At 36.7% G+C, this 22516-nt stretch overlaps 1 protein-coding gene across 2 annotated transcripts in view; it reads left to right on the top strand.

Moving 5' to 3' along the window:
• The window catches only part of RERG (RAS like estrogen regulated growth inhibitor), a 106022-nt gene extending 84241 nt beyond the window's left edge, over window positions 1–21781 (top strand). Inside the window, exons 3-5 of one of the 2 annotated variants that reach the window (XM_067695772.1) lie at window positions 10598–10654; window positions 18421–18494; window positions 20040–21781. In XM_067695772.1, coding sequence (XP_067551873.1) covers window positions 10598–10654; window positions 18421–18494; window positions 20040–20447 — 539 coding nt within the window. In that variant the 3' untranslated portion in view covers window positions 20448–21781. The remainder of the gene's footprint in view (window positions 1–10597; window positions 10655–18420; window positions 18495–20039) is intronic. The other variant, XM_067695773.1, reaches the window with a different exon arrangement.
• The last annotated feature ends 735 nt before the right edge of the window (window positions 21782–22516 follow it).

Raw genomic sequence — 22516 nt, 5'->3', positions numbered from 1 at the left:
TATACTGCATTAATTTAAAATTCCCATTAAATTGCTCAATCTCCATGTTTTTATGGGGCTTAAATGTTTTTTATGTCAATTTATTTTGACCATCACAGGAAATAGAGCAGGGAGTAGGGGATGGGGGATGGGACTGCTTCAGAAACTATGGTTATATGAACAAATTTTTGTCCCCTGACTAGATCTGTTAAATTTTTTAGTTCAGCTAGAAATTTTAGGAGCTGAGAAGGAGGAGAACATAAGAATCAAGAGAAGTCACCATGAGATGACATTGAAGATAGATAGCACTTCTGTGCTAAGACCTCTTTTCTTTATCTACATTGAGCATCTTAACTATGCCCATTGCATTTGCCAATCACTAGAAAGTATCATTCTAGCAATTATCAACTCTCTCCAGCTTCATGCTATGATGTCAGCTGCCTATGGGACAGTGCTTAGCAGTGACTGGGACATGACAGGCATTTAATAAATAAATGTTGAATGTATGATAGATGGGTAGATAAATAGAAGCATAGAAGATGGATGGATGGATGGATGGATGGATGGGTGGATGGATGGGTGGATGGATGGAGAGATGAGACTTCTCTACCTGGATGTTTTCATTAATGTCTCATGTTCAACGTGTTCAATCCAACCTCACTTGCACTTAACTAATTTCTCCATTATATTCTGCCTCAGAGAATAACTCAGACTTTTATTCCATATAGACCAATCCCTCTCTCACACTTTGTACAACGAATCAGTGAACAATTTCCATAGGTAGCCAGCTCAGATTGAGCCATCTCCCTACTCAGAACCTGTGTGTGCCCACAGATTTCACTGTAAAATCCAAGCTCGTCAATGTGACATCTAAGCTCCTTCATAGTCTGGGCTGTGAAGAACCTCACAACCTACCCCCTACATAGCTCCATCCACACACCACTCAACCTACGCTGAACCGCTTGTGATTCCTAAATGAACCAGGGTCTCCCATGACTCATGGGAGGCCTTTGAACATGATGCTCTTTGCTTACAGTACTCTCCCTAAGTTAGCAATTTCAACTCATCCAAGACCTAGCTCACAATTTAGGTCTAATATGAAGTCATTGCAAAGATCTTGCTTAGGGAATCCTCTGTCTTGCTTTCTTTCATGTCTAGCACAGTGATAAATAAATATTTAATGATTAAATAAATGTGTGTAAATCTCATATATGTGGGGAGGAGAGAAAGACTTAATGAGAGAGCCATACAAGAAGCATTTGAAAATATTAAATTTAGATATCAGTAAATCTGAAATCTGATTTCTGTGCACACATCTTTGCTCTGAGCCCCTCTCCTTAAGATCTGACATTTCAGAGGATGAAAAAGAATATATATGTATAATTGAATCACTTTGCTGTGCAGCAAAAATTAGCCCATTGTAAATCAACTATACTTCAATATAATTTTTAAAAATTAAAAAAAAAAAGATCTGACATTTCAAGTCACACAATTTCCGGGTGCTTTTTTTGTCATCTCATTTCCAGGGCAGCCTATTTCCATAACCTTTCAGTGAAGAAAGGGCTTTTAGTCTGCTTTGACTAGGGGTCCTGAGATTCCAAAGTGCCACATTCTTGGTTTCAGCCATACTTGCAGCTGTTAAGCCCAAACTTCAAAGAGCTGTGCTGTCCCCCACAGGTCCTTCTAGATCAAATCTTTGTGCTGAGATTTCCATAGTTCAGTCCTTGATTTGAGGCACAATGGCCCAAGTTTTTTGGGGGAGACTAGTGTATTCAGAGAAAGAGAAGCCTGCTAAAAGGAAGAACATGAACTTGGGGCTTGGTGGTTGAAGAGAGACCCAGGAATAAAGTACAAAAGACCAGAAGTGTCAGATCCAGGGGGTGGGGAATAGGGAAATTTTATCTGGAGGCTTGATTTGACAGGAGGATGATTGAGGTCAGGGTGAGGGAAGGAAAAAGGTAAAACTGAACTTCCTCTTATATTTTAGCCAAACCCCATCCATCTGAAAGATGGAACAGAAGCAATCGTAGGATTGACACTTTATACATATGACTCTGATTTTGTATATTACACTTTCTCTTCTGGAAAACACAAGAAGGTTTTCTCGCTTTGAGGCACTTAAGTCGGTTAGACTCACCTCACTCTGGCCTTCCTTCTTTTGCCCAGGCGTCATAACAGGACTTAGACAACATTCTAAATTACCCACATGTCTTTTGATTTTTCCTGGAACATGCAAAAGTGCAAATTCTCAGCTCCTTGAAAATAGGAACCGTGTCTTATTTTCTGTGCTGTCTTCTTCACTGCCTAAAATGTTTCCTGACATTCTATTCTGTGTTGTTGAAAGAAGGAACTTGTTAATGACTGAGGAAACTAGTAAGAAAACAGTTGCTTATCATACACTACTTTATGTCTGTATCATTGCACACTTGTTTTTTTCTTTTGCTCCATCTTTTAAAGACCTTTTCAAGAGAAAAACAAAAATCTTATTTATATAAAGTTTCCTTCTTGCATCTTGAAATTCATATTCTCTTTCTGTGTTGCCATGGTTTCTGGTCATGGATATTCCCTCCACTGAGGATGAAGAAATCTAGTCATGAAGAAAAAATGCACTCTTCAAAGCATGCCTCTTTGTCAGATGTAAGCTCATAGGGAAAACAATTCCAACCATTCAGAATTAAATCATATCCATAGAAATATTAAAATATAGTGGTAAATATTGGACATTAGAAAAAGCATGCATTTTAAAGTCAACAAACCTGGGTTCAATCAGTTCTGTCACTTGACTGCTCTGCAAAATAGACAAGTTTATTTACTTTTCAGTTCAGGTTTCTTATGTGTAAAATAGGAACATTAATTCCTACTTTTGAGAGTGTTTATGAGAAATAAATAAGCTTGTAGTCAATATTCAATACAAACTACCCTTTTGATAGTTAGCATTCCAGAAGTTCCATTAGTGTCTTTATTTAAATCATAACTAAAATCTACTTAAGTGGTATTTTCTAAGAGTATATACACTTTAATCCAACAGCTCATATAGTTATTAAATAGGTACTTAGTTCTACAAAATTAATGTATTCAGCAATAAACTCTCTCCACAGGTCTAAGGTAGAATTCGCTCTATTTCTGTAAGTAAGCTCATTTTTATTTCCCTGACGCTTATGAACACTGAAGGTTTGGAGTTAAACTTAGGGCTGATAGTAATATGAGGTCTGGGGCTGTGGTTTCCTCTGGCCCGAGAGAAGGGGCCTGGAGGGTCCTGTAGGTTGACGAATCAGGTTTTCAATAGACATCTGAAGTAGGCATTGAACCTGAGAAGTGGTGCTATATATTCACTGGAAGTTCCGCTGTAAAGAAGATGTTTTCAGATAATAAAAGCACACTAGAGTACCAACCTGAGTACAGTAGTAATACGGGGGCCAAATAATTTATCCAGATTTTAATTGTTTCCTCATTGGTTTCTTCAAATATTTATTGAGCACATATCATGTATCAGGCAGTATGCCAGCCATGGGAGATAAAGGTGAACAAGGCTTAATCTCTGATCTCAGGTCACTCACAATTTGTAACACATAAGGTAGTATAAGTGAATAATTTACAAGACAGCTGTGCACGTTTTATAATAGAGAAGAAACAAGTGACAATTTCATATCACATAGGGAGTGATTAACGGCTTGGGAAGGCCAGGGAAGACTTGAAAGAGGAGGTGATCCTTCACTGGTTACCACAAGTAGAAATGCTCTGGTGAATAGTAACATTATCTATGAGTCTATTGCTTTCTAAATACATCTTTTTCCCTTTCATTGATTTAGTTCCATTCTGGGTTACCTACTTAATATGCTGACTAGTTTTTAGCTTCTTTGGACTTTCCAGAGTGCAAAGTTAAAAAAGAAATCAGCCTGAAATTATTTATGGGACACTCAAAATGAGTAAGGATCTCTGCATTGTATCTAAAATAATAATTATTAACCTTGAAAGCAACCTTGAAGAAACATACAGCAAACCACGTTCCGATGAAGCCAAATGATACCATCAGGATGATTGCATTTTCTCCCTGTGTGTTAGTACACCATGCATTACAGAATGAAAGGAGTAGGGTCAGTGCCCCACACGAAGGCAAGAAAAGAAGCCCAGGAGTGTTTAGAAGCGTCTAGAAACTCACTTTTTTTCTAGAGACATTTCAAGCCTTTATTTTCACCAGGGTTTTGATCCCTTTTTTGGTCACAAAAGCAGTGTTAGGTGACTAAACAATATATTTTCTTCAAAATAGACCCTGTTTCTAAAGTACATACAACTTTCTCCCTGAAATTTTTCAAATTAAGAGTCTAGTAACAATAGAGGAGTATACCAATAAGACTTGTCAGCTCTCTAGTGGCAAATTCCTCATCTGTAAAAAGAGGGGCTTCCACTAAATGAGAGAGGGTGACACACTGGTGTCAGACAAGTGGGCACATATTTCAGGAAGAAATGTAAATAATCTGAGCCTCAATTTCTTCCTTGAGGTACACACACACCTATAATATGTGTATCCATATACATAATCACATGCATATATTCCATGCTATGGGGCAATGAAGAGTAAACATATACATGTAAAGATACAGCACAGCACCTGATCTGATAGCACACACTCAATAAAGGAAGGTGGATAACAGTACCGACAAAACTGCACTATTTTTTTCTTACTGTTTTCCCATTATAATTTTTATGATATTGTTTAAATTGAGGCTGTGCTTAGTGAAGTGAGGAAACCATTCCCAAGTGGTATTAAACTCTTTCCTCTTTCTCTTTTTCATGATTTTTCACATATTTTACTTATTGTGACATTTTCCCTATCACTCATGAAATTCAAACTGAAAGCAATTTAGTGTTGACTCTTGCCACCCATTTAAGCTTGGTAATGTATACCATTGTTTCACATTTTTTGCTGGCCAAGTAGTTACAGTGTAAGTAGTGTAATGAAGTAGAAACGGGAAGAAGAGGAAAAGAGAGACATCCTATCTTCTATGCATCATAATTTTGAGAAGTTTCACAAATGGGATACTGTGTAAGTTTATTATAATGTTTTTTCATGGTTTTTAAGCTTTAACATGTGTATTAAACATTGAGAAGTTTGGTTGTAAAAAAATAGGAAAAATGATTCAGATAACGGGCAGTAAATATACTTATAACCCAGAATGGACTCTGATTATGCTAGTATTATCCATATCTGCTTTCTTTTCCTATAACAAAAGTTTTTGTTTGTTTTTCACAGTATAATTAAAACTCTTCGTGAAATAATTGCTCTAAATTAAATAGACTCTTGTGGAAGGTCATTTAAAAGTATTTAAAAGTTACCTGGTCTTACAATTTAAAAATAAATATATTTTGTATGAAAGTCCTGCAGGTTACCGAATAAAAACCATATACATCACTTAATACATATTCACAATAACTTTTCATTATGATATGAATGTAGGAGATAATGAGCACCATCTTAGCACAATATGAAATTAAGGGTTTTCACTGGGTGTGTTACCAGGATCAAAGGCAAGTTCAAAAGTTAGTCAAAATGGGCAGGTGAAAGTTAATGTTCCTTGAAGTACTCTCAATTGAAGCAGAAATTCTTTTCCTATCCTAAAAACTCTGACCTAACTATTTTAAACACTTTTCAGTTGGATTTTTTCCCAAGATAATCAACTGACCACAATTCTATAAGCACATGATAATTTTCCCATAATAAATGCTTATTGTTGTATGCTACTGAGTTTGGGGTTGTATTTGTTACATGGCAATTGCTAACTGATACAGAAAGAAAGGAAAGGTTTCATAAAGGAGGTTATATTTGAACTAGATTTTGAAGGATGATTAGGATTTTACTAGTTAGATAAGGACTTTCAAGGCAGCAGTAACAATGTGATTAGAGGCATTAAGAGATGAATATGCGTGATGTTAGTAAGGAGTACAATCAGTCTGGTGGGGTGATGTAAGGAGTGCTATGGGAAATGATTGAAATTCATGTTGCAGAGGTATATGAGGATCCAGGAGAAGCAAAAGAATCAACTATGAGCCACAGGGTGATATTGCTATCCATATATTATAGATGAGAAAGCCAGAGTTTGGAAAGGACAGGTAATTGGAAACTGTTTTAACTAAGAACACATTCAATATGCATCAGTAAAGAGATAAAAGTTCCTTTCAGACAAAAAGACTAGATTTTTAATAATAAGGATACATCTTTAAGAGACCTAGAGAAAAGACAATGATCACAAATATTTAGGAGGTCTCATATGCTTAAGTATCTTACAACACAGTTGTATTATACAGATTGTTAATCAAGTTGTTTCATGATTGTATAAGTGAAAAATAATGACATACATAATAGGATTTTTTTTAAGAATATGAGTCGAAAAAGTAACCTTTGAAAGTTCTGTCTGAATCTCTCTTGAATTTATCTCTTAAATTTTTTTAAAGTATAAGAATATCATGTGTGTTAGTTTTCATTTACCTTGAAAAGTTCATTTCTTTCTAAAAGTTGGTTTATTGCACAGATTACATCCAATCAATTTTCATTTAAAAATATCATTCTAGTCATTACAGCTGGTACTTCAGATGTCTGCCTCATCGTGATAATGACATCAGCAATTATTTTGAAAAACTATCCCAATCTTGTTAACCTTTAGAAATAGTATGGCTATTTTAATATAGAAACTTTCCCATCTAACTCTTGCTTATAAACAGAATTTTATCCTATTTATTTATTATCTTGATGTCGCTTTTAATAATATTTCTTTCGATTAAGTTCTACTTAGTGAATTTTCCGTTTTGTTGGAAACTAGCTTACACTGATAATCGTGACAGACAGGAAATAACCTAATCAACTACTATACTTATTATTGCTCATTCTGCTTTAGCCATACTGGCTTGCTTAATATTCCTTGAGCATATCAAGCACACATTCCTGCTGTAGGGCCTTTGCACTGGCTGTTCCCTCTTCCTGAAGCACTGTTCCCCCCACATATCTTCCCTCATCTCTTTCTTCTATCACCTTCTCATCAAGAATTACCCTGGTCACATCAAGAATTACCCTGGTCACCCAATCTTAAATAATAACTCTCACACCCTCATCTCCCAATGCTGAATCCCCCTTACCTTGCTCTTCCTATTTTATCTGATAGCACTTAACACCTCTAACAGACTATTGTTATTTATTATTTTTATTTTTTATCTGTCTCCTCCTAGAAGAATATAAGCTTGGTAAGTTCAGAGATCTTTGTCTCAATTGTTTACTGGATTATTGCAAACAGCTAAAACAGAACCTGGCACAGAGAAGTCACTCGAAAAATACTTATTCAATGAGATGAGGTCAGCGAACGTTTGGGGAAAAGATGTGAGAGTTCGTTCAAGTTTTAACAGAATCATTGGCTGCTGTGTGGAGAGTAGTGTAAGGGAGTACTGGGGGGTGCAGTTAAAATAGGGACACCACTGAGAAAGCAATTGTATTATCGTTAAGAGGTAAAACCATGTGATGAGAGTAGTCGTGGTGGAGGAGGTGAGACTTGATAAGATATATCCCATATGAAAATTATATTTCGTAATAAAATTATAATAAAACTAGGGATGAAATAATACTGGTGAAGTTTTGTAATTGCATCAATAAATGGTGAATGTCACTTACGCACCTCAATTTAAATAACAATAAAGCCTTTAGCAGATATCATTTCCAAAGATATAAAATTATTTTCATTCTTTTGACTAATAATTTTACATTATGATATTATTGAAAACTTAATAATATATAAAATGCATTTGTCTTTTCCATGAATAATCTGTGAGAGATGAAAACATGTTTTCAAAAAATGAATATATGACATGTCCATTTTTCAAAATGGCTTTTGATGATTTTTACTGCATTTGAAGTAGATTGAATATTTTTAAATGTATGATTCTTTTGTTAAAATAACCATGACATAAAGATGTAGACCCCTTTAAAAATGTGTAGATTGATTTCATTGATTAAGCCGAGCAGCACTGCCCATTGCAAGGTGACAATCTGAAACTAAGCCCAAAACCCAGGAGTAAGCAGGAACGACGTTATCAACAACAAAATGATAACTCAAAGGTGCACCAGAATCATTTTTATATTCTTGGAACAAATTGTTTAAAACCAAACCCCAGAACTAATTTACTCCAATATTAGGCAAAATTCTAACAAGCTTGTTAATACGGCTTATCCATCTTTGGAATAATAAAAGTAACAAAGTACATTTATAGATAGGTTATTAGAGGTGGTCTCGGAAACCGTGGCAAAAAGATAAAGCCATGGGGCTTTCCTGGTGGCGCAGTGGTTGAGAGTCCGCCTGCCGACGCAGGGGATGTGGGTTCGTGCCCCGGTCCGGGAAGATCCCACATGCCGCGGAGCGGCTGGGCCCGTGAGCCATGGCCGCTGAGCCTGCGCGTCCGGAGCCTGTGCTCCGCAACGGGAGAGGTCACAACAGTGACAGGCCCGCGTACCGCAAAAAAAAAAAAAAAAAAGAGAGAGAGAAAGCCATGGTATTTCAGGGAGGAAAATATTATATATGCGTGTATATGAAAAATTATATTTAGATAACCAAAAATTAAAAATACGCAAAAGCCCTAGCGCTTTAGAATTGTTTTGCCTCAATGACTCTACAGCTTCTAAAAGTATCGCCACATAACTACACAGGGCACTAATCAAGATTCTTAACTAAGATCCAAACGTTTAAGAGTGATTTAGTTCTACTCGGTATACTTGGTTTTGAAAGGCAATGGCCTGTCTAAAACATTTTATAAAGATTTCTTTGAGAAATGATTAAATTTAAATGGTCTGGGAACTGGGGTACTTCAAACTTCAGTTATGTAAAAAATTTTGTTAATTTTTTTGTAAATTTTTAATTTAATAGCTCATGGCTTGAAGATGCCAGATAAATGAATTTTTCTAGGTCACAACCTTTTGAGTTAAAACTCCATGTTCTGACAAAATGTGAAACTCTTTGAATACTGTAAGCAGTTATGTTGACTAACACTGACAATTGAAAAACAGAAGAATATCTGTCTAGGGCTTACAGTTTCTTACATGAAAAAAAAAAAAGACAGTCTCAAGAGAGTGGACAGTGACAGACTCTGCAAGTTGAAGATCAAACCACACGTACACTCACTGTGGGAAGTATTATAGGGTCAGTGGCCTTGCTACTTTAGGCACTGCAAATATTTTGGCTCAAATTCGGCCTCACACTCTGTAATTAGAAAGAACATTGCTGCTTTCAGTCTCCAGCCAAGGCACGTTTACTTGTAGTCTGTTTTATGAGGTTTTCATTGCAATTTGCCCTGGGATCTCTCATATAAACCACTGCGGTAGGAGGGTATATACCCTGTTGATCTTAACAGAGGCAGTGGACAAAGGAGAGACTGACAGTGACTTTCAACTCAATAGTCTTGTTTCTCCAAGGATTATCTTTATAGACTACTACATAAAGGGGATTTCAGTAAAACTACCATAATAGACATTTTTAAATGATTAAATACAGTAGACATTGATTCTTTAGTTAAGGTCAGTGGGATCCCAGAAAGACCATCAAGGGTATTCACAGGGCTGGTGAGCCTGCTGAAAGTATATACTAGACTGTGTGTATATACATTTTCCCAGGGAAAGGGTCCAAAGCTTACATTCTATTTTTAAACTGTCTGTGATACTCTCCTCCAAAAAAAGTTTTTTTTAAGATTAAAAACCATTGTTTTCAACTATAATACAAGAATAAGAAAATGTTCAGCGTGTGTCCCATCGGTTTTTTAAGGACAATAGAATCCACCTCTCTCAAGCATCGCTCTTTTTCTGACTCACCTTCTAGTTAAATATTAGCCAGATGGCCTTGGCCTTAAATTCAGTTTAGACAATGGAGAAATTACAGGCTTCGGAAACAGCCTCTTGAATTCACATCCTGACTCAGCTACTAACTAGCTAGGTGAGCTGAGTTAAATGAGTTAACCTCTCAGAGCCTCAGTTTCCTTATCTGAAAAATGGGGTCAATCCTAGTACCTGCCTCTCAGGGGTGAAGCGCTGGTAGAGGAGATCATGCAAGTGAAGTGAATAGCATAGTTCCAGATCCTGACAGTAAGTACTTCATTGGCCTTACTTTTGAGAAGCTTTAGTGATTCACTAATAAAATCTGTAATTTTGAATATTTTTTATAATACAAATATCTTTTCATTACAGTAAAAATCATCACATTTTAACTGGTCTTTATCAATCATTATCAGTATTCAAACTTTAGAGATCCATATTGTAATGCTTTATGGCTACATTCATTGTTTTGCTAAAAACTGTATATGTGCGCATTTTCACATTGTGATGTTTTTAACTCTGTGACTAAAGGAACAAATCTAAGATGTTCATTAATGCACAACAAACCATTAAAACATTACACCAATTTTTAGGCCACAATATGAAATTTTAAAAATATCTGAATAAACATAAATCGATATATCGGGTTTGTATTGGGTTTATATGCCCAGGAAACATAAAACACATATAGTTGTATGGGCTATTTCTCTTTCCTGATGAGGGTAAGAACTATAAGAAAATTAACAAATTTGATTGAAATGTTGTTCTTTTTTTCCACAGCTCTTGTAGTGAGATTTCTGACCAAACGGTTCATCTGGGAATATGACCCCACCCTCGGTAGGTCAAATTTTGTTTCATCCTTCTCTCTGATCAAAGTTTTGACCCAAAAGAGAGAATGACATTTTCTGTTGCAACATTTTGAAGCATCTTGCAGCTATTTGGGAAGTGCCGTATCAAATCACGCGAAGAAGCCCTGTAAGAAGATGGATGTGCGTTGCATGCCATCTGTGCTTAGAACCCTGTGGAATTTTAATGCATAGAATGAAATCAGGTCAAACCAGAGACAAGGAGGAAATGGGTACAACTTGATGCTCTTCCATCAGTAAACGTAGCATCATTCTAGTGGGAGGAAGAGGATGCAGCGGTCGTGGCTAATTGGGTGTGGGAGAGAATGGCATGGGGAGGAGAGGATAACAGTAATATAAAACTTGTGAATGCTCATTTTGGGAAAATGTATAAATAAACTATGTTTCTCCCCCTCCTCTCTCCAATGAATCTGATTTAAGCCTATTTAAAAAATAAAAAAGCAGCAAAAATTGATATCTCTGGATCTTGAAAGTAGCAGTAGTGTTCATGGATGAGGTATTCATCACATGTATTTTTCATAGTCCAAAGCAGAGTACTTATTCGTAATCTATTTAGTTCTCATCTTCAAAATAACACTGAAAATCCATGGGTTCCAAATAAGCTACGATTTGACTCTGAATTAAGCCTTTGAGTTTTTGTTTGGTATGCTTCGGGACCTCAGCTGGTTTTGTAAAGGTCAATGTCTTTGAAATCCATATGGAGAGAGAGAGGCATACATCATTTCATTAACAGGCACAGTGTCCCAGACCGAGCTGGCCTTCCTCAGAATGATGAAGTGGGGCAAGGTGATTCCTGGTTTGTTTTTTGTTGTCGTGTTTATCACTACAAGGTTACACACATTCAGTTTAAAAGGGGGCTTTCTTCCCCCTTGTGCCTCCTTTCATTGCTTTCACTCATTCATCTGACAAGGATGTATTAAATGCCTCCTATGATGATTCTAGGTGCTGCGGATAAATCAATAGGCAGACGGAGAAAACATGGGCTTTGGTTGAACTTACAGTCTAATGAAGAGAGAAGAGTCAAAAAACAAATATATACATGTCAAATAGTGATAAGCATTACAAAGGGAAACTGAACAGGGAAGGGAATAGACAGTGATCTTATATTTTATCTAATCTTTAACTTTTTAATCTATAGAATTTATTTTACTGAGAAGTAAAAGGTAAAGACCCAACATCTTTTCCAAATAGTTGACCAACTGTCTTCCTATTATTTACTGAACCATCCCCACCTTTCCCCACTGCTTCCAATGCTGCCTTTTTTTCATACATGGGATCATGCATGTGAGGTTGCAGTTCTAGATTTGCTTTTCACATCCAATGCCAGTACCACACTCTTTTGATAATTGTATGTTCCTGAGAACATGTTGAAACCCAGTAGAGAAAGCCTTCCTTCTTTACTTTTTTACAGAATTATCTTGGCTACTATCTCTAGTTTATTCTTCCAGGTCAATTTTTAAAACTCTATCGTAACATGACATAATTTTTATTGGAATTGCATTAAAACTATAAATTACTTTGAGAAGATTCACAGCTTTAAGATATTTAATCTTTTAATCTAAGAGAACAGCATGTCTCTACATTCATTAATCATCTCTGTTTCTGCTTTTAAATAAAATGTTTTTCAACATCAATAATTTTTGACATGTTTTAATATAGCCACAATCTAATCTTAAGATGATATATGTGGATCTAAAAATGCACTTGGTTTGAAAAAATCATTCATTATCTATTGTTTGCCCCACCTAAGTAAATGCTTACTCTCCTCTTATATTTTTATTACTTATCTAAGTTTTATAAAGATTATAGTCCCTGAGAATCTTGATAATTTATGGGAGTTTAATAGAAAAATAATAATTTTATTTAGCTGTACCAGTACATCTCAATGAAAGATGAAGCTTCTAAAAAATGATCTCATAAAATTTTTGAGCTCTCTCTGAATATGTTCTAGTAACTAATGTTCCTTTTTAATTAGTCTTGGGTGAACCATTTTCCCTTTGGTTTTATTCCTTCTGAAAAATGACAGCTATTAATAGAAATCTCCTGCATCAGTTATCTGTAGCTCGGGCTTCCTTCACTAAGAATAATGAAATTTTGGGCTTCCCTGGTGGCGCAGTGGTTGAGTCCGCCTGCTGATGCAGGGGACACGGGTTCGCGCCCCGGTCCGGGAGGATCCCACATGCCGCAGAGCGGCTGGGCCCGTGAGCCATGGCCGCTGAGCCTGCGCTTCCGGAACCTGTGCTCTGCAACGGGAGAGGCCACAACAGTGAGAGGCCCGCATACCGCAAAAAAAAAAAAAAAGAAGAATGAAATTTTATTGAGTGAATTGCATTCGCAAACCACCACTGGAGCCTATAGGATTTGGGACTTGGACCACCTAGCCAGGAAAAACCCCTGATTGAGGGAGGTGGCAGCAGTGCTCTGGGTGCAGCACAGCTTCTGTGTTCTGATTAGATTCCAAAGAAAGAACTGAATCTCTACCTCTGAGAGACATACTACCTTCAGAAAATGCTGATCATGGTAGAGAACACGGACAAAGGCTTAGATCGTGTACAGTTGTGTGTGTACGTGTACTTATGCTTGTTGGGGGCAGTTGGAGAGAGAGAGAGGCTACTACTACCCAGGAGGCACCCTACCCTGTGTTTGAATGGATTATGGTTTCTACTTGGTTAGTAAAGGCTCAGACAAGAGTGAGGGTAGGAAGTGGGAGACATATTGGACACACTGACACTTTGATTTTGAGATTGGCTCTTCCTGCCTGCATTACAATTCCCTCTGCTTGGAAAGGCTCATTCTAAGAGAGAGACACACCCGGAACAAATGCTCTCAACTGGATATTAAGCAGAGGTGCTCAGACAACTCACAGAACTATTTAATGTTGGCACAGCAAGGAACTTTGAGATCGTCATTTGGCAAATAAGGAAGCAAGTCCAAAGAAGTAAATTTATCCAAGATTACGTGGCTAGTCTGTGGTTAGACCGCAATAGAACTCCAGTTAGTACAATTCCCACTATAGCATAAATAAACATTACTGTCATTGTTACTGTACTAGCCAAATGTCCATATTAATATGTTGAAATTTGCAGAAGAGCCAAATTAGTGAAAGGATTAATCACACAAAACATCCCTTTGAGCATCAGCTTCTTTTAGTATACAAAATATACTTCTGTTTATAAAATGGTAATGAATATAGGTTATAAATCATGTATCTCTCATATACAGTGAACTTCAGATATATGTTTTATATATATATATATTTAATATGCCTAATTCCATCTTGAAACTAATATTGACCTTATAGTATACAATATTTGGTTCACTTCAAAGTATCTCTTAAACAATCATTCTCCCTAACATTCAAGAAAAGAGACTAAAAATTATCATTCTCTGTTAGTATGAAAAAAAGAAAAGTGTTTCCACCCTCCAAACACATACACACTTATTCTCATGTTTTAGAATGAATAGTAGAATTTCACTCCAAAGTACTTAGTACATTTTTTAGAATTATCTTCGGATAATTCTAGCACACGATGTACAAGGTTTTGCCTCTGTAAGCAATGTTTCCAACTGTTTTACATGTAGACATGGGTTCCTAATGAGAGAGAGAAGGGGCTTAAAGAAAAAAATGCTTCAAATGGCATGAAACCAGTGTTCAGCTTAGATGAAATCACTGCTGCCACCCGCTGCTCTGTCTGTGGCTAACATTCCCTCATTTCCTGCCTTTCAACGTTTCTGTTTCGGTTAACAAACCGCCAAAGAATCGCACAACTTCATACCATTTTCATTATATTTTATTCCCCCCCCCTACTGTGACCTTCTGTGGTTGAAATACATATCCTATTTATCATGGGGGCAACTGAGAAAAATGTCCCTGTCAGACAACTTTTGGTGCAAAGAGATGGGCTAGAGCCCGGAACTCTTGTTTTCCAGGCTCCAGGGCTGATGCCAGTCCTTTGAAAGGGAAGGCAGTGCAAAGGTCACTGCAGAGCAGTGGAGAGAGAAACAAAAAGGGCATGGATCCTAGCTGTGTGCTGCCCTCTGGCCTCTCCTCTTCAGGCTGGAGCACTGAAGATGAAAAGGAAATAACTGAGAGAAAACTTCTAGATGAGTAGCTACTGTAAATGGTATTTTAGAGCATTCAATCAGACAAAACAATAATCTCCCATTTAACATAGAAGAGTAGGGGGATGGAGTGATCTAGAATTGAGAATCATTGTACATACCACATAGGGATTACGTATTATAGGAAAATGACAGTAACGTAAAATACACTTGTTAAAATCTATTGAACATAATCCCATTTTCATTTTTTAAAATGGAGGAATAGTGATTCACAATAGTATATTAGTTTCAGGTGTACAACATCGTGATTCAATTTTTTATAGATTACACACTATAGAAAGTTATTATAAACTATTGGCTATATTCCCTGAACTGTACATTTATTTACAATAGCCAAAATATAGAAGCACTCTAAATGTCCATGGCCAGGTTATCATTTATATGTGGAGTCTAAAAAAAACAAAACAAAACAAAACTTCATTTTAAAATTTTATTTTTCAGAAAATACATTCGCAATGGGCCATGCCTATGGCAATGATCATTACACACGACTGATGGCAGGTCGAAGGCTAGCTTGGCTATAGCTTATGCTGCTTAGTTAAGTTTCCTTTCTGTGGCTTCTATTTTGAGTAGGAGACTTGATTTACAACAACGTTACTTAAAACTGTGGTCAGAAAAGAACTGTAAAATAGTTGATGAGCTGAAGAAATGAAAGTCAGAAACATGAGACAGATAGGAAATGAAATAAAAACACTGGTTTACTGGCTACCCTGATGAGAAAGAAACTTCTAAGTTTTAGTTAGTTGCTTGGTTAGTGATTTGGGTACTTGAAGTGCAAATAATTGAGTTAATTGAGTTAATACTTCAGTTAATCATGCTGCTGTTTTCCTGGCACCATGTCATGTGTATGTGAAGCCTTTATATTATTTCACTTTATTTTTCCTGCATCCCCTCTTCTGACCTTCATTGCCCTCCTCTTTCCCATAGGTACATAATCTAATACGGTTGCTACTTAGCACAGTGGTTCAAAGCCTAAATTCCTAAAGCCAATCTTCTGGGTTCCAGTCTCAACTGTACCTACCACTTAACTCCTGTGTCACCTTCAGCAACTTATTAAATGTTGTTGTGCCTCAGTTTCTTCACATAAAATGGATCTGATAGTAATACATACTGCATGACATATTTGTAAGGAGTAAATGAGTTAACATAAGTAAAGCGTTTAGAACCATTCGTGTTCAAATGATAAGCAGTATGTGCTAGCTATTACATATTTTTTGAAAAAAGTATTTTTCTATATATGCATATACTTTAAGTTTATATACATTTTATCATGCTGTAGATCTACCTATAGAGGTAATCATGTGTTTTTTTTTCTTTAGTCCTTTAATGTGTTAATTGCACTAATAGTTATAAACACTTTGCATTACTGAAATAAACTCTACTAGTTTATGATGTACTTTTCTTATTACACTGTTGGATTCAACTGGGTAATATTTTATTTAGAATTTTTGAATCTATGTTTAAGAATAAAATTAGGTTACAATTTTTTCTCTTTTCTCTTCATATTACTTTTGCAATACTTCTTGTTGGAGTTTGTGTAATGGGTAGCTATTCTTTTTTTTTGTTTTTCTAGAACAGCTTCTTGAATGTTTAATAGCAACCTCCTATAAAGCCAATTGAGTGTGGTTATTTCATTATGACAAAGAGAAATCTACAATCAGCATTTAAATTTCCTTACCCACTATTGATCTACTTGTGTTCTGTTTCTCATTGCAACAATCTGTGTATTCTTTTCTCTCACAAAATTTATCAAGTGTTTGAAATTTGTTTGGTATACAGTTCATAATATTATTTTTATTACTATTTCACCAGAATGTGTAATTATTTCCCCTTTTTATGCTAAATTTTGTTTGATCGCACCTTCTCTCTTAATTTATTAGTCAGTATTGCCAGATTTTTACCTTTCCTCCACCCACCTTTTTTTTTTTAATTTTTCAAGCACTGTGCTTTGGTTTTGTCAACCTTATCTAATGTTTTCTCTTTTACTTCTTTCCTCATATCTTCTTGGATTTATTCTGTTTTCCTCTTCTAACAGTTGAGTTGAATAATTTGCTCACTTTTTTCAGTTCTTCTTTTTTGTCATGTCATCATTTGGAGTAAGACAAGTACATTAGCTCACTCAAACCTGCCTCTGGTCTCTTCCCCCGCCTCCAACCTGATATATTGTTGTTATCTAGAACTGTAATTCTGGATTGCTTTTGTTGTAGTTTCATTGCTTTGCTTGACTCCATTAGGATCCTGAATTCAGTTTTGCTGATGAGAAGCCCAGGGTCAATCTGAATCACATGCTTTTGTAGGTCATGTGCTTTTTTCCTTTAGATCCTTTAAAATTTTCCTCTTTGTCATTGATATCCTTACATTTTGTTGTAACAGGTTGAGACATGGGACTTTTTCCCTTGTGTGTCCTGTTAGTTCTTTTTTAAAATTTATTTTATTGAAGTATAGTTGGTTTACAATATTGTGTTAATTTCTGCTGTCCAGTGAAGTGATTCAATTATAAATATATACACGCTTTTTCATATTCTTTTCCATTACGGTTTATCACAGGATATTGAATATAGTTCCCTGTGCTATACAGTAGGACCTTGTTGTTTATCCACTCTATAAGGTCAGTCTTTTTGATATGAAGTTGTTCAATGCCTCTCATCCTAGGAAATTCTCAGTCACTACAACCTCAAATATTTTCCATTCTTCTATGGATTTTATTCTCTCTTTGAGGCTCATTTTATAGTAGAAAATAACATGTCTATTTCTATTATCCATATCTCTTATATTTTACTTTCACATTTGCCTTCTTATCATTTACTAGTGCTTTCAGGGAGAGTTCTTCAACCTGAACTTCATCAACTTAATCATTTATTGAGTGCTTTATGACAATTGTTCTAGCTTTCATATAGAGCAGCACCATTTTAACTTCTGGTTTCCATTTCACGTTCAGGGGCACACGCAGCCACCTGGTGCCGTTGGCCCTGCTAACTTCTCCTGACTCCAGCAGAGCTTGGGGACTACTCTGATATCATCCTACCAGTCTCCGGCTGGTATTGAACTGCTGCCATTTTTCTACCTTGAAGAGGCAACATGAACTCTGCTTTGTTCCCTCTCCCCTCCATGCTGCCCAGCCCTCCTCCATGTTGGGTAACTGTTCCTCACCAACCCCCAGTCACTGGGGTCCAACCACCTTCTACTGCCCCAAGGGTCCCTCATAGCTTTACACAGTCATTTTTTACATGGATAGCCATCCACTTCCCTCTAATGTTCATTACATTCCTAGGGTTGAGGTCTAGATAGAAATGAACAGCTTCTGTCTATATGCCATCTTGTCTGGAACAGGAATGAACATGATTCCAGAAACTGGAGTTTTAGGAGTATGAAGGTAGAATGCACTTGTGGGAATCACGTTCTCATTTTAGGATGTAGAGGCCTCATTCTAGAAGGAAGAGAGCATCAGGAAGCTGGTCTCGTAGGAGAATAAAATAAGAGGCAAAGACTTCCTGGGATGCACATTCCCTTATGCTATAAAAACAGACATACTCCTGTGAATAATTGGTAATTCTAAGCATCAAATTAAATCATGCACTTATTTACCTTTTCCCCTTCTTTTTCACCTTTCCTCAGAATCAACCTACCGACACCAAGCAACCATTGATGATGAAGTTGTCACCATGGAGATACTAGATACTGCTGGCCAGGTGAATGAGGAATAAGCTAAAGTATTTTCTGGATCAAATAAAAATGAGATGTGCATAATATGAACAAAATTAAGATACTTTCCTATAATTAACTAATGATGCCTAAAGACTTTTTAAATTTAATTATCTAGTTATTTTAAATACAATATTAACTTATTTGCAACAGTATTAACTTATTTGCAAATGCATCCTTATGTAAATTACCCAGTATTCCAAAGGGGTTTTGAAAATATCATAACATTCACATAATATCATCTAGAATAGAATTGCCCACCTATATTTTGGGGAGTTGGAGAGATCTCCCAAAACTCCCATTGGAATGCTGTGATAAAGTTAAACAGACATCATTACTGGAGAAGTTCTCAGAGCCTTAATATGCTTATGTATAAGGTGAATCTTTAAGAAATGTACTATGTATTATATTCTAAACTTATATGACCTTAGAATCTTTTTTTGGAATACTTCATTTTCAGAATCCCTTCTGTAATATTCTTTTCAGACCTCACCACATCCGATTGAAAATTTGAGCCACATCATTGAACAATAGTAACTTATTTTAAAATGAAACTAATATAAATTTGTTTTGTAGCCAGTCGTTCTGAAATTATAAACAAGTTCATAGGTAGGTTTGGTTCCCAAGATTAGGCATGACCACTAAGAATGAGAGTTAGGCAGCTGAAGGATTTCATGATGCTTTTCAGTTACTTGGGATCCCAAGAAGACTTGAATTAAAGTATTTAATCCAAGAAATATACTTGCAGCTAATTATACAGTTTTCCTTCTCATCACTACCTGCTCCCTATATATGTTCTCACCTTCCAGCACTGATTCTAAAGAGAGGCAGCGGGGAAATACTTGCCTGCAGAAATCATTTGAGCCTATAAAGGCAATGCATTTTCAAATCACACATGCTGCCTTCTGAGGAAGCAGGGATCACCCACTTTGAGAATCACTGCAAATGAGGTTCTGTCATTATTGAGACTGCATAATATTTGGAGGGTGTTGAGATAGAAAAAGAAGCCAAAATCCCCAGGCTTTGAGTTTGACTCTCTATACAAGTTTTCACTGTTTTTCTGTCCTGGGGGCTAATCTAATCTGAAAAGAGAAAAAAATTAAAAAAAAAAAATTAAAAACCACTTCACTATGCCATGCCTCTAATTCTGATCTCAAAGGATGGGATAAGGTCTACTTGTCTGTTACCTATTGGCCAATTCTTTATTTGTGATGAAAAGTCTCAGAGGCAATATGCTCAACTAAGAGTATAATTTCTTTGTAGTTCTTGGGATTACACACTTAATGATGTGGCAAGGAAAAATCAGAAGCCGAAAGTTAGGTTCTATGCAGTTAGAAAATGTTTAGTTCCCTAAGTAATGCTTCTACTCCAAACTGATTGAGAAGGTCAGCTTGTTCAGGCAGACTACCAAGAAATTTTAATGACACTGAACATAAGGAATAGTCATTAAGGGATCACCGTTAGCATCTGCAGCATCTATACATGGCAATTACTGCCAGGTCTCCCGACTGCCGTATTTTCCTTGCCAACAGGAAGACACCATTCAGAGGGAAGGACACATGCGATGGGGGGAAGGCTTTGTGCTGGTCTATGACGTTACTGACCGAGGAAGTTTTGAGGAAGTGCTGCCACTTAAGAACATCCTGGATGAGATCAAAAAGCCCAAGAATGTGACTCTCATCTTGGTTGGAAACAAAGCTGACTTGGACCACTCCAGACAGGTTAGTACCGAAGAAGGGGAGAAGCTGGCCACAGAATTGGCATGTGCTTTTTACGAGTGTTCTGCCTGTACCGGGGAAGGGAACATCACCGAGATATTCTACGAGCTGTGTAGAGAGGTACGTCGCCGGAGGATGGTCCAGGGCAAGACGAGGCGACGCAGCTCCACCACGCACGTCAAGCAAGCCATTAACAAGATGCTCACCAAAATCAGCAGTTAGGCAGCTCTGTTCCTGTGAAGGCCCTGCTCAGGTGGGTTGGGTAAATGGAAACACTTTCTTGCCCTTTTTCCCTTTTTCTCCCCCCAAATAAAATACTCCATTCCTTGTTCTGACTCTGGGAAACATCTGGGCTTCCCACTGGTCCCAGCCTCCCATATGCTGGGAAGTTATAGAGTGTTTTAATGCAATTTCAGTGCTGACAATCTCTCTTTTGCCTGCTTGAATAAAATATGCTCTTTTGCAGTTTGAACATGTAATCACCAGATTCTGCAACGGCTGTGTTCATATTAAGCTATTTTTAGGCATCTTCACCTTGCTTCGATAGGTGGAAGTCTTTTCAAAGGCATTTTTAAATTCCATTCCTTGTCAAAGTCTACAAATGATCACCCTAAAAGTCTAAGATAATAGAAAATACAGTGAAAACACAGGAAGAGTACCTAAGATGTTGGACCAGGGAATAGAGCCTTAGTTTCTATTTAAAGTGAGGATTTTTCTGAATTATCTTAAATCATCTAGTTTTTCTTTAACCCTTGTTTTGTTCTTAAATTCAAACATGCTCTCACAAAGTTTTCCATTGTCATAGAGAGTTTCATTTCAATTTGAGTTGGTTCTCTCCTTGATCTATTGATCATTGCACCCTAATTGTTCTTCTGTGGCTCCAACAAGATTTAATTATAACAAAGGCAGCAGGACCCCTCAATTCAAATCCTCCTGGACCATTTCTCACCAAGCCCAGGGCGATGTAAAGACGAAAGGAATCTTTTCACCAAGCCCTGACTTTATTGAATGCTAATAGAGGATTTGGAATTAGAGGTGTCTGGTTCATTTCTCTCTCTGCTTGTCATCTTAGAAGAAAGACAACATTGAAAACAACAGGAAAATTAAGAATGAGGCTTAACTACCCTTCCGTTGGGGAGCCCAGGCTTTGTGGCAGGTACAGTAAGAAGAACCAGCCTCTGATTCATTAAGTTGGCTATGTGGCTTCTAATATTTCAGATAAATTAATTCACTTAGGAGAATTCAGAAAAGAATGAGTGATTAGAGTTCCCTATACCTGAATAAATGCATATAAAACAGATTCTTATATTGAGAAAGTACAGTCTATAATTGATAAAGCTTTATGATTTTTTTTCCCTATTATGCCCCCATATATCAAGATTTGGGCACTTTATTTTAGAAGGAAATATATATCTTTTACATATGTGTGTATTTATAAATGCATAGATATATGTATAAAAATTTGTAAGAGTTGGAGGCTTTAATTCACCAATGCATTTGGACAACTCAGTGTAACTGACTATTTTACGTGAATATAATAAAAAGCATAACTTTCACATTCTGTCACCTTCAGGCAGTCTTTCTTGTGATAACATAAAAAGTTTGTAGTTTTAGGAGAGACTTCAAGAGATTGTTGGGTTGCAGAGCTGACGAATCAGTGAATGTGATATAGAAAAGAAGCACCTGAACAGCTCTGTTCTTGTGAAGGTCCCGTGGAGGTGGGTCAGGAAATTGGAACCACTTGAATATAATAATAGCTACATTTTTAGAGTCCTTAGGTGCTATTTTAGGCGCCTTATGTATTATCTCATCATATTCTCACAATACCCCTATGCAAGAGATAGTATTATGATCACAGTTGTAGGGATAAAGATTCTGAGCCACAAGGGAAAACAAGTTTGCACAGCTACTTAGTGGGCAGAGCCAGGATTTGAACCCAGAGAGAAAAAGTCAGACAGTAGAGCCCAGACTATGATCCACTAGGGTATATTAGTAGGCTGAGATATGGCTCTTGTTCTTGAGCTGTGGGATGAAGATACAGGAAGGAGAAAATGTAGGGAAGACTTGTTTCATTTATGCTTTCATTCATTCACGAACAAATATTTACAGATAAACTGGGCATGTAACTTGACATGTTAGTCCATTTGATGGTTTCTGAGCTGAACCTTGAAGAATACAGTTGATCCTTGAACAATGGGGGGGATTGGGGTGCCGACTCTCCACGCAGTTGAAAATCTGTGTGGAATTTTTGACTCCCTCCAATACTTAATTACTAATAGCCTACCGATGAC

This window comes from Pseudorca crassidens, chromosome 11 (genome assembly GCF_039906515.1).
Source record: "Pseudorca crassidens isolate mPseCra1 chromosome 11, mPseCra1.hap1, whole genome shotgun sequence".
Lineage (NCBI taxonomy): Eukaryota > Metazoa > Chordata > Mammalia > Artiodactyla > Delphinidae > Pseudorca > Pseudorca crassidens.
Note: the sequence above shows the minus strand (reverse complement) of the source record. Positions and strands in the feature narration are given on the sequence as shown.